The sequence below is a fragment of the Pelecanus crispus genome, chromosome Z (assembly GCF_030463565.1).
Source record: "Pelecanus crispus isolate bPelCri1 chromosome Z, bPelCri1.pri, whole genome shotgun sequence".
NCBI classification, from domain to species: Eukaryota; Metazoa; Chordata; class Aves; order Pelecaniformes; family Pelecanidae; genus Pelecanus; species Pelecanus crispus.
The window spans coordinates 20,446,137-20,458,666 of NC_134676.1; the positions used below are offsets into that span (position 1 = coordinate 20,446,137).

At 42.4% G+C, this 12,530-nt stretch overlaps 1 protein-coding gene across 1 annotated transcript; it reads left to right on the plus strand.

Annotated features, from left to right (window-relative positions):
- Nucleotides 1-7,154: 7,154 nt before the first annotated feature.
- Nucleotides 7,155-12,386, plus strand: LOC104024607 (granzyme A). The gene is made up of 5 exons (XM_009480754.2): nucleotides 7,155-7,239; nucleotides 8,433-8,580; nucleotides 10,273-10,411; nucleotides 11,093-11,365; nucleotides 12,155-12,386. The coding sequence occupies exons 1-5, from the start codon at nucleotides 7,179-7,181 to the stop codon at nucleotides 12,311-12,313; spliced, it is 780 nt and encodes a 259-aa protein (XP_009479029.2). The 5' UTR covers nucleotides 7,155-7,178; the 3' UTR covers nucleotides 12,314-12,386.
- The last annotated feature ends 144 nt before the right edge of the window (nucleotides 12,387-12,530 follow it).

Sequence of the window (12,530 nt, forward strand, 5' to 3'; positions counted from 1 at the left end):
AGCTGCTGCAATTTACTGACAAGAACACTGTAAATTACAACACAGTCTTTTCTATTTAAAGGTCCCCTACCGGAAATGGTGGTTGAAAAATTTTATTAATAGCTCCCTCTCTTGAGGTTTCCCTTTACATCATTGATATTGTATTATTTTAACTGCAGCTTGGTTTCTTTAATTTCTTTCTTCAGGTTTCTTTAAAACCTGCCTGTTTCTTGAATCCCCAATGTATGTCAGTATTACTTGGTCCAAGTCTTACACGAACTTCAGCAGCCCTTCAGCACAGGTATTATATTAGAAAACAACCACATAAGAAAACTCCTGAGCATTACATGGGATGAATGTATAATAAAACCTAAGTGTCTGAGAGAATTCAACACTCTTTCAACTTTAAAGAAAAAAAAAAAAAGGAAATATGTGAGAAGAATGAAACTGGCCATCTTCAAGCAGGTAAACAAAAGGGAGAACAAATACAAGGGCCACCTGAAAAGGCTTCAAAAAACACCAGTGAGAGGGAAAACTCAGGGCATGTAGAGTACAAAAGACATTCCCAAACTGTGGACCAAGATACAGCAGGAGCCAGCAAATATTCTGCAGAATTATACTGCACAGGTAACATTTTCAGTTGAAAGACTGAAAAAGATTCATTCATGAGGTTTATGAGAGCCACTGGGAATTGGCAGGCATTTGTTGTCTCATAAGTTTAGGAACACCTGACACAAAAGACAAGCTACACACATGGAAGGCAGAGCAATTTGTATTTTCTTGGCAATAATTTCTGAAGGTGCAGGATTCAGATGCAGAAAATCCCAGACTGTGCAAGTGTCAAATGCAAACAAAGTATCTCATCAGTGTTCACCAGAAAAATATAAAAAGACACAGGATAGGAGAGACATTTCTGTATTGCAAACCTCTGTGTCTGCACCCATGTTTTGCATGTCTTGCTGGTAAACCACTACAAAAAACCAGCATGCCCTTGTGTGAAGAACTTAAAAAGCCTGCTATTATTGTAAGTACCTTTAGAAAGAATCAGAAATATAACTTGCCCAATATAGCTAGCTCTCATTTTTATTGAAGGCTTGGAGAACAGCAGCTCTCCAGACAGTTGAATGAGATTATAGCATTGAAATGCTTATTTCTATGGCACAGAATCTTACTGGTTATAACCCAGTTTGAAAACATGTACACAATGCAACGTAATATAACACACTTCCTATTTCAGAAGACTCTTCCAAAGCTCTTTTAAAAGAAAACATATGACTCTTAATATTCATCAGCTCATAAAAGAGCCAGCTCTAGTTATCCCGAAATCACTCTCCATCCTCCAGCTAATCCCGGGATTATTCACCCACCGGAGGTTATCTCTGCGAAGAGCGTCCTAAAGGCATAATTATGTACGAGTCCTTTATAGCTTTGCCCTCCCACTAAGTGTCTAGCTTAGGAAGTGGCTGTCCTGGTTGCAGCTGGGATAGAGTTAATTTTCTTCCTAGTATCTGGCATAGTGCTGTGTTTTGGGTTTAGTATGAGAATAATGCTGATAACACACTGATGTTTTAGTTGTTGCTAGGTAGTGCTTACACTAGTCAAGGACTTTTTCAGTTTCCCATGCTCTGCCAGGTGCACAAGAAACTGGGAGGGGGCACAGCCAGAATAGTTGATCCAAACTGACCAAAGGGCTATTCCATACCATATGGCATCATGCTCAGTATATAAGCCACGGGCAGTTGGCCGGGCAGCAGTGACCGCTGCTCGGGAACTGTCTGGGTATCGGTCGGTGGGTGGTGAGCAATTGCATTGTGCATCATTTGCTTTGTGTATTATTATTACTATTATTATTATTATATTGTTGTTATTATCATTACTATTTTACTCTATTTCAATTACTAAACTGTTCTTATCTCAACCCAGGAGTTTTCTCACTCTTACTCCTCCAATTCTCTTCCCCATCCCACCGGGGCAGGGGAGTGAGCAAGCGGCTGTGTGGTGCTTAGCTGCTGGCTGGGGCTAAACCACGACAGCAGCATAAGAGACAAAATGGGCAACAGACCAGACAGGAGAAGGCTTGTGTTTCCAGAGCATAATAACTAACGCGGGATTCTTTCTGCCAAGTACATTCAACTTCACAGAAGTAACACTGATTCGCTACAAGGCTTTGAGGACTCTCCAAGTTAACTACATCTACTTGTATTTCTGTGTTACTACATTTTTCTTTGATATCACACAGTAAATAGGTGAAAATAGGGAAGCTGAGCAAATAGCTGAGGCAGAAAAGACAACAGGTAAATATCATGAGACACTGGCATCAGAGAAGAAAGTAAAATAGGCATCCCAGGCATACGTCCTGTCCCTTCCCCAGTGAGTCCCTGGGACTGTGTCCCCCAGCTACTGAGGGATGTGTCCAGGGAAACACACTGGAGTGGGGTTGCGGATGGGGCAGCCCAGGGAGGAGACAGAGGAGGCACCCCAGGTCTGCCTTGCTGTGCTCCTGGCAGCTGCCCACTCTGCACCACTCTTCTGCCCTCCCCTCCTCAGCCCCAGGTGCCAGCCCTGTGGCTGAGCTAAGATGCTGCCTTAAATAGGGCACCCAGTGGCTCTGGAAGGTTTAGAGCTGTGGTTTAAATTGGTCTCCTGAATCGGTCTCCTAAAAACCACACCTGATGTTCACCTTTAGCACCACAGAAAGCAGCATGAAGGAAAAAGGAGCATAGTCACTGAAGAAGCAAAATGATCAAAACAACTGAGTATGAGGTAAGAGAGAGACATGTTTGACACAGTACAGAACAGAGCTGAAGGTGATCCACTGACCCACAGGCTTAGTGCCCATGGGAAATTTCCTTAAAGGCAAAGGCTAGATATAGAAGCTGGGTAGACTTGTTGTTCTTTTACTCAGACAGTGGTTTCTGCTGAGGGAGTGCCTGTGCCTCATGGGCACTGCAGTGGAAATGATGGAGCATTTTGCTTACATAGGATCCTTTACTAAGGATGAGGAAAAGGCTGAGGTACTTAATGCCTTCTCTGCCTCTGTCTTTAATAGCCACACCAGTCATCCCCAGGGTACTCAGCCCCCTGAGCTGGAAGACAGGGATGGGGACCGGAATGGAGCCCTCATAGTCCAGCAGGAAGCAGTTAATGACCTGCTATGCCACCTGGACGCTCACAAGTCTATGGGGCCAGATGGGATCCACCTGAGAGCACTGAGGGAGCTGGCAGAGGAGCTTGCCAAGCCACTTTCCATCATCTATCAACAATCCTGGTTACAGGGGAGGTCCCTGATGACTGGAGGCTTGCCAATGTGACGCCCATCCACCAGAAGGGCCAGAAGGAGGACTCGGGGAACTACAGGCCTTTCAGCCTGACCTCAGTGCCGGGAAAGATTATGGAGCGGTTCATCTTGAGTGAACTCAACAGGCAAGTGCAGGTCAACCAGGGGATCAGGCCCAGCCAGCATGTGTTCATGAAAGGCAGGTCCTGCTTGACCAACCTGATCTCCTTTTATGACCTGGTGACCCGCCTGGTGGGTGAAGGAAAGGCTGTGGACGTCATCTACCTGGACTTCAGCAAAGCCTTTGACACAGTCTCCCATAGCATTCTCCTTGGGAAGCTGGCAGCTCATGGCTTGGATGGGTGTACTCTTCACTGGGTAAAAAACTGGTTGGGTGGCCGAGCCCAGAGAGTAGTGGTGAATGGAGTGAAGTCCAGTTGGCAGCCAGTTACAAGCGGTGTTCCCCAGGGCTCTGATTTGGGGCCAGCCTTGTTTAATATCTTTATCAATGATCTGGATGAGGGGATTGAGTGCACCCTCAGTAAGTTTGCAGATGACACCAAGCTGGGTGGGAGTGTCAATCTGCTGGAGGGTAGGATGGCCCTGCAGAGGGACCTGGACAGGCTGGACCGATGGGCCAAGGCCAACTGGATGAGGTTTAACAAGGCCAAGTGCCGGGTCCTGCACTTCGGTCACAACAACCCCATGCAACGCTACAGGCTTGGGGAAGAGTGGCTGGAAAGCTGCCTGGCCAAAAAGGACCTGGGGGTGCTGGTTGACAGCCAGCTGAACATGAGCCAGCAGTGTGCCCAGGTGGCCAAGAAGGCCAACAGCATCCTGGCTTGTATCAGGAATAGTGTGGCCAGCAGGAGCAAGGAGGTGATTGTCCCCCTGTACTCGGCGCTGGTGAGGCCGCACCTGGAATACTGCGTCCAGTTTTGGGACCCTCAACACAAGAAGGACATTGAGGTGCTGGAATGTGTTCAGAAAAGGGCAACGAAGCTGGTGAAGGGTCTGGAGCACAGGTCTTATGAGGAGCGGCTGAGGGAACTGGGGTTGTTTAGTCTGGAGAAGAGGAGGCTGAGAGGAGACCTTATCGCTCTCTACAACTCCCTGAAAGGAGGTTGTAGTGACGTGGGTGTTGGTCTCTTCTCCCAAGTAGCTAGCAATAGGACGAGAGGAAATGGGCTCAAGCTGTGCCAGGGGAGGTTTAGATTGGAAATTAGGAAAAATTTCTTCATGGAAAGGGTAGTCAAGCATTGGAACAGGCTGCCCAGAGAGATGGTGGAGTCACCATCCCTGGAAGCGTTCAAAAAATGGGTAGACGTGGCACTTGGGGACATGGTTTAGTGGACATGGTGGTGTTGGGTTGATGATTGGAATGATGATCTTAGAGATCCTTTCCAATCTTAATGATTCCTAGTTTTCACTTTCATTATAAATAATCCATCCACAAAGCCAGGAAACATGACATTATTACTCTACCCTTAACTGGTTTAGCGGTGGATTTGGTAATGTTAGGTTAATGGTTGGACTGGATGATCTTAAAGGTCTTTTCCAACCTAAATGATTCTGTGATTCTATGATTCTATTATACGTCAGTCCTCTTGAAGACCAATTGCTTATGTAGGAGAGGAGCTAATAAAAGAATGTGACAATGCACTCAAACAGAGAAGGAAGTTTTGCTTTGAGGCTTCCCTTTACTTGCAAAAGGCTAATAAAATATAACTTGACCATAAATTAACTTATTGCCATAACCAAAGGAGCCCAGGCCAACTTGTTGCACACCCTAAAATTTGATGTCAGTATTTCAGCCGCATCTACATAAGTTATAAGCTGAAGAGGACACTGACAAAAGCATTTGGGTACAAAACTAGAGGCTGATTATGTGCATATCAATCTGATCTTTAATACCTGTGCAATCAATCTTAGGACTACATCATAATCGGAGCTGTTGCTGAGAAGGAGCTTGCGCAGCAAGCGATGAGTTGTTATCAAACAGTATTTTAGACTGCATATTCCTAATTCTAACTATCAATGCAAAAGGGATCTCTCAGGATTAGAGGGCATCTTTTAAAAGGCATAGATATGCCAATATTTATGGAGTTACAGAAAAACATCTTCAGAACAAAGTAGGATTTAGAAGTAAATAGGAGTGCATCTAGATATTGAAAAAAATATAAACAGGCTCTAGAAGATTTGGGTTTAGATGGTAGGCATAGATTTATCTTAGTTGCCTGAAAAACATCTAGGAACATTTGCTAATGCTTTATTCTGTGTCTTCCAAATAGGTTTTTCTTGAAAATAGATCAGGTAAACATAGGATGATACATACCAAACCTCTTTTCTTTAGACATGGCACCTCATATAGGAATATCCAAGGATGAGCCATTATAGTACTTTGAGTTTAAGCAGGTCTCAGTGTACAGGATTTTTGCTCACAAGTGCTCATCCTAATCATGTCTGTGGACAGTCGAGAGAAGCAACAGCTTCAATATGGTAAGACTGCTAATTAAAATGTCATCAAATCAGACTTTGGCAACTATTTATAAGTGATAAATGAAAGAAAGGTACCTATGATACCTGGTGATACCATGTTCGGAAGAACATTGAAAAAAAAGGATGCCAGTGCTACAAACTGCTGATAGTTACAGGAAATGTGCAGGTAATGAGGAGAAAAATGAAAGAAAATTAAAAGCTTGGTGTGGTTTTGCAGTGCATGGAGCTGTCACCATGTCACATAGGTGACAATGTCTCTGATGAGCCACAGCAGTGACAAAGAATTCTGCTATCTCTAAAAATAGCTCCACATCTGCCTTCTTCAGAGAAATCACCAACAATTACCCTCTGTCCCAGAAGGGAGGGCAATGCCAAATTTGAGCCAGCTGTCTGTACAAGGTCTTCTACAGGTAAAACTCACATCAGGCTGGACCAACTGAGCTCAAAGATGTGACATCGCCAGAATGCAGAAGGTTTCTGCAGGATGACTGTGGAGCTCAAGTCTTCAAGCAACCTTCCAGGCTGTGCAGTAGTGACACTTCACCAAATGTACCTAGTTAGTTAATAGAATATTTGATATTCCAAATTATTTAATACTGATGGAAGTTATTTCTATTATTTGGGTATATGTTTAGAAGTGAGGAACTGTGCCTTTACAAGGCTCAATAAGATTTATTCAGTTTTCAGGACTCAATTCAGTTGCCTAAAACGAGGCATTTAGTGACATTTGAGATGTCCTGGGTTTCCCAGACATGGGCACAGGACTGGCAAATCTGACATAGCATCTACAGAAGACCCATGGTCTTCTGCACCAGGAGGCAGATCTAAGACACCTTAAGACACTTTAAATGGCATTATACCCTTAGCTCTAGGCCACTGAACCACAGTCAGTGCTATATAAATGCTCATGCAGTGCAAAGCTAATGAGGTAGGATCAGATGCTGAAAGGAGCAAACATGAGATTCCTTGGCCCTGAGGGGCTCCTGAACAGCACAGATAACCCTCTAATGGGGAATGGCCTGTGATTCATCTCTGACCTGGAGGCCACCTGGGGTGTCTAGAATGAAACTATATACCTTTATGTGGGCAACTGAATCAAGCCTAAATTTATGTGAGCTGAGTCCCACGGTGTAATTGTACACATAGTGGCTTGCAGGGTTTCACCGCAGTACTCATAATCAGCTCTCTGCAAATGCTACAGCGAGAACATGAAGGGGGGGCAGATCCTGTCTTCACACCACAACAGATGACGCAATTTCTCACGAACACGTCTGCTGTAAGCTACATTGTTGGCGAGGTTTTTTTTTTCCTTTCTCACAGTTACAAATGTCAAATATCCTTAAGAGGAAAGACAAAACCCACATCCTTTTCATTTAGATATATATGTTAAACAGTGAATAACGGGGAACACCAGACAGAAATCATGGGAGCTTTCCTCACTTTGTCCACCTCTGCTGCTGTCATTCTCCTGGTAATTCGTGGAGGTAAGTGCCCCGTTTGATCCTTTTGAAGGTAAATGCTGAACCTACAGAGTTTTAGTTAAGTCACCATGTATTAATGTAAAGGAAGTAGTCAGAATTATTGAGTTCTTATTGCTAGCTCTTTTCCACTGTCTGCATGTGTTTCATCTTTCATACAAACAAAATAATTTCTGAATGGGTAACATTAATTTAAGCTGCACAGAGGACAGACTATTTGGAAGAGTTCAGAGGAGTTAACATAATAAATATCTGGCCTTTCTTTCCAGAGGCACAGAATAGATTAATCTCTTGATTTTTTGTTTTTCTAAAAAACAGGTTCATGTAATGTGACTTACATTATATAGCCCAGTTTCCATAAGTCACATATTGTACAACATTTATCATGTGGCAGATCTGAGGTTGTTACTCACAATGAAAGCTAAGAAATTAACCATAGGAGTGAAATTCAGGAAAAGAAATCTGTGCAAGAGTAACAATACTTTGGTGGTTTTCCTGTCAAAGCTCACCCAACTGATCTAATTTTGGTCCCATTGAAACACAGAATCAGGGAATCATAGAATGGTTTGGGTTGGAAGGGACCTTAAATATCATCTAGTTCCAATGCCCCTGCCATGGGCAGGGATACCTTCCACAAGATCAGGTTGCTCAAAGCCTTATCCAACCTGGCCTTGAACCCTTCCAGGGATGAGACATCCACAACTTCTCTAGGCAGCCAGTGCCTCACCACCCTCACAGTGAAGAATTCCTTCCTTACATCTAGACTAAATCTACCCTCTTTCAGTCTACAGCCAGTACCCCTTGTCCTATTACTACATGCCACTCTAAAAAGTCCCTCTACAGCTTTCTTGTAGGCTCCCTTCAGGTACTGGAAGGCTGCTACAAGGTCTTCCTGGAGCCTTCTCTTCTCCAGGCTGATCCCCAACTCTCTCAGCCTGTCTTCATAGGGGAGGTGCTCCGGCCCTCTGATCATCTTCGTGACCCTCCTCTGGACTTGCTCCAGCAGCTCCAAACATACAGAAATAGTACTGCTGAGCAATTTTAAAAGTATACCCTGAAGACCAGCATTGTGACATATGTACATATTTGTGTGTCTGTGTACTTTGTAATTACATTAACTGTTCTTTCTAAGAGACTTTGAGTGTCTTACAGTATTTTTTAGCCCAGCTGTGTGTACTGTGGTTTATTTTTATTTTTAGGTTTGTGTGTGGATATTATTGGAGGAAATGAAGTAGCACCACACTCGAGACCATTTATGGCCCTAATCAATGGAGCAAAAGGAAAACCTGTTTGTGGGGGAGCTTTGATCAAGGAAAACTGGGTATTAACAGCTGCCCACTGTAATGTGTAAGTTCTTACCCTGATTCAGAGATTGTCCTTATATCTGGTGTCTCTGTTCAAGAAGAAGAGATAATATCCCTGGTGGTTTTATGCATTTAGCATGAGAATGATCATGTTCTGATTACTGTGTTTTATAATTTATATTGACAAATGTGCTTCAGTGATTAAAAATAATATAAAAAGGTATATTGATCTTCACTGTTTCTGAAGTAGTATTTTACAAGCTTCTAGCTCCATGCAAGCACAGAATAGCAACACTGAAGTAGTGGATTTGGGGGAAAGGTTTATCCCTGTTTTCTCAGTCAACAAATGCACTAGGCCAGAGGACTGGCCAGTCTAAATAACTGCTCAGAAAACAGAAATAAATTGTTGTCATTTTATTCTGTAGAAGATATGCAGTTCACCACAGAAACAGCATGCAGGTTTCCAGGAGCAAAAATCCTCCAGACAGATGACAGGAGACACAGACATCTCTGCTCTACTGGATACGTTGGTTTGTCAGCCAACCTTTCTTTTTCCTGTCTGACTCAAGACATAAATGGATATTTGGCCCCACAGAGTCCCTCAGCAAGGCAAGATGTGAGGTTTAAATGACATGTCCTACCCCTTGCCTTTGGAGGGAGGACTGGAGCTGGTGCTGAGCCAAACCTCAGAAAGGCTCTGTCAATGCCTGCCCAGGACCAGTGTATCACTGGACTCTGAAGACATCAGAGAAATGTATCTCTCTCTCCTGCCCCTTTCCAAACAGGGAGATATATGGGACCTACTGCAAAGAGAGTATAGGACACAAAAGCCATCTTATTAACATAAGGTAAAGAGTGTTTCCAAACAAGATCACATTTACAAGAAAATACAATAAATAATTAACCTAACGTTGCTCAGTCAACAGTCAGACAGCTCTTAACAGCTGAAGGAAAGGAGCAATCACTTCCTCAGGGTTCTGTTTGCTGCAGTAAGTTACAAATGAGGACCAGCCAACACATCTGCTCAACGAATCCTCTCCCATTCAGCTGTAACATACATTGTTCTCCCACAAACAGCTCTACCCATGGTCTGACATAAAGGTCTGCTTGGACTGCTTGACCAAGGAGTGCTAGACTCCTGGTTTCTACACCAGAGAGCCCCAGCAGGCACAACTTCACAAGTGGTGACCCACTTCAGTATCTAGTAAGTATATGAAGTTGCAGAACAAGGGAGAGAAAGGGAATGACCTATGTCTCACATGGACTCAGAAAATGGTGTTGAAATGGTGTTAGGGCAAAGCAATGGTACAATTCAGTCCACTTGTGATGATCTCTGAACTAACAGTGCTGCAAGATATTCTCCTAAATTTTCAGCACAAATTGCAGAGGGCACAGTTGGTGAGACCACTACCAACAGCAAAGCATATGCATCCACCCCTCGTTCAGTTCCCAAAGGGAAACAATAGGTGTAGGTTCAGAGTCAAGTACCTGAACCCTGTCTATGCTCCTGGGAAGCTGAAAATAGGATAGCATTAATTTTGATTCACTGAGTCAATTTTTTTTAACTACTTGTAAAAAAAGGTAATCTTTTATACTTTTCTAAATTACTTTTGCTTTTCAGGCATGAGAAAAGAGACCCTCTAGCAGCTTGGACATTATAGCACCACATTTAACAGCAAAGAATTACGGAATTACAGCAAGTTAATCCCACTAACCATGTTGTCTCTCTTCTCAGGGAAAGAGGCAAAGTTATTCTTGGAGCTCATTCGCAGACAGCAAAAGAAAAGGAAAAACAAGTTTTTCGGATTGCAAAACAAATTCGCTACCCATGCTACTGTCGCAGTTGTAAGGAATATGACATTATGCTGCTGCAGGTATAGACTTACACATCACTTATGGAATATGCATCTCCTACGATGTACCCGTTTCTTCCCTCTTGTGAGGGAGATGAGCCAAGGCAGTTTCTGGTGACTTTTTTTCTGGGTGATACAGTCTGGTCTGGTAATCCAGCAGACTGGGGAACTGGGGATGCACTGGGTACTAAGGCAATCAATAATTCCTATAATGTATGCCAATGCTAGAAGTAGAAAAATTCTGGAGCTTGGCCAAGATATTTCAATTTCTGGCTTTTCAGTGAAAGAATAAAGATTGCCCACAACAGAAGCATATTTCACAGGTAGAAATAATTTGGTTAAGAACCCTAATGTTCTATCTGAAAAACAGTTCTACTTAAAAAGTTCTGACTTCTCCAATTCTCAGTTTTGCCAGCTTCAGTGATTATTCTTATTTTGTCCTCCCAATGGTTTGAGAGCCAGAGAAGTAAAATAGGGTGTTTTTTAGAGCTAATATTTCAGCAGAAGTTTTTGTGAGACAAAGAATACTCATTTTCCTCATTCTTACACTGATTACATAAATTCTGTCTCAAAGAACTGAGGAATCTCAGGAAGGGGTTGCAGTAATCCCACATTACCATAATGGAAAAGATCCAACGGTTAACATGCAGGTGCCTCTGTTAGGCTCTGCCTTGTAATAACTATTTTCCATATCTTCTACAGCTTCACAAAAGAGCAAAACTTAACAAAGCTGTGCAACTCATTCCCCTGCCTACCTCAGATGATGATCCCAAACCGGGAACAACTTGCGCAGTAGCAGGATGGGGACAAACTCACAATCAACACAGACAGCTTTCTGACACCCTGAGGGAGGTCAATATCACTGTCATCAGTAGGCAAATCTGCAATGACAACAATCACTATAAAAACAACCCTGTTATAACAGACAACATGATATGTGCAGGCGCTAAGAATGGAGGAAAGGACTCATGTTCTGTAAGTATATTTACTGTCTATATCCACATAGATTGGATTAAAAATAAGATATAAAGTACTAACTTTTACACATTTATAATTTCTGCGTCTCTTCAGTTCAATGAAGAATTTTACTAAAAATGAGTAAATTTACCTAGGCTTGTTCTTCTAAGCCTTAAAATCAAGGCTCCAAACTTAAAAATTCTGATTGATAAATTCACCTTCACAGACTTTGGATACTGTGGTTTTACCCAAGCATGGCACATAGCTATTCTCCTCTTCAATAAAATGCTTTTTAATAGAAAAATCTCCACAAAAGAGCTTATGAGCCCATACTCAAGAACCTAAACTCAGTGGAACAACTTCTCTGATGTCAGAAGGTTTTGAAATAGATTTTGATGATAAAAATCATTTTGACTGGGCCCCAAGTCAAATGCACAACTGTGTAAGTACTACCATGTTTTGAAAGGTTTAAATATTGAATTAATGAAGTTACAAAAAAGGTATGACTTTCTAGAGACTTTCTGCTTTTCAAGAGGAAAGTTTCCAGCTTTTTCCTTTCATATTCAAAACACTAACTATTCCTTAGCCCTGAGCTAGATTCATTCCCCATTACTGACACCTGAATTAAAGTCTTTTTTTCTTTTTTGCTAATGAAAATCCTACCTTCCAAGGATGAAAAAAAGGAAATCCACAATAGCACTGTCTACATTATTATTTCCTCCATGCAAATGGTGCAAATTTTATTTTAAAGAAGCATTTTTTAGCTTTTGTAAAGTTGAATGACTTTTTTTTCCCCTTTTTTTCCAGGGGGATTCTGGCGGACCTTTAAGATGCAATAATGTGATGAGAGGCATCACTGCTTTTGGGAAGGCAAACAAGTGTGGTGCTGTTGATGGCCCTGGGGTCTACACTCGACTCACAACGCAATACCTTCAGTGGATAAGGAAAACCATAGGGGGAGACTAATAGATTGGGTTTTGACCAAGTGATTTCCTACTTCCTTACTTGTGTAACAATATCTAATTTGAAATACGCTTTTAAAAATAGCTTCATTACACTGGTAAAATAGGTATTCCCATGCTGAGTTTTAGCAGCTTGATGTCCTTATTGATGAAAATACGTATGTCTGTTTTCAGGGCAGGTGTGATCTTAACAGGGCCAGAACACAGTGCTCTGCTACAAC

What these genes read in the sequence shown, in the direction of transcription:
- LOC104024607 (XM_009480754.2), top strand. Translation starts at nt 7,179, where the DNA reads ATGGGAGCTTTCCTCACTTTGTCCACCTCTGCTGCTGTCATTCTCCTG. An exon ending in ACAGCTGCCCACTGTAATGT is followed by an intron (nt 8,581 to 10,272) that starts GTAAGTTCTTAC and finishes CTCTCTTCTCAG; the next exon opens with GGAAAGAGGCAAAGTTATTC. An exon ending in ATGACATTATGCTGCTGCAG is followed by an intron (nt 10,412 to 11,092) that starts GTATAGACTTAC and finishes TATCTTCTACAG; the next exon opens with CTTCACAAAAGAGCAAAACT.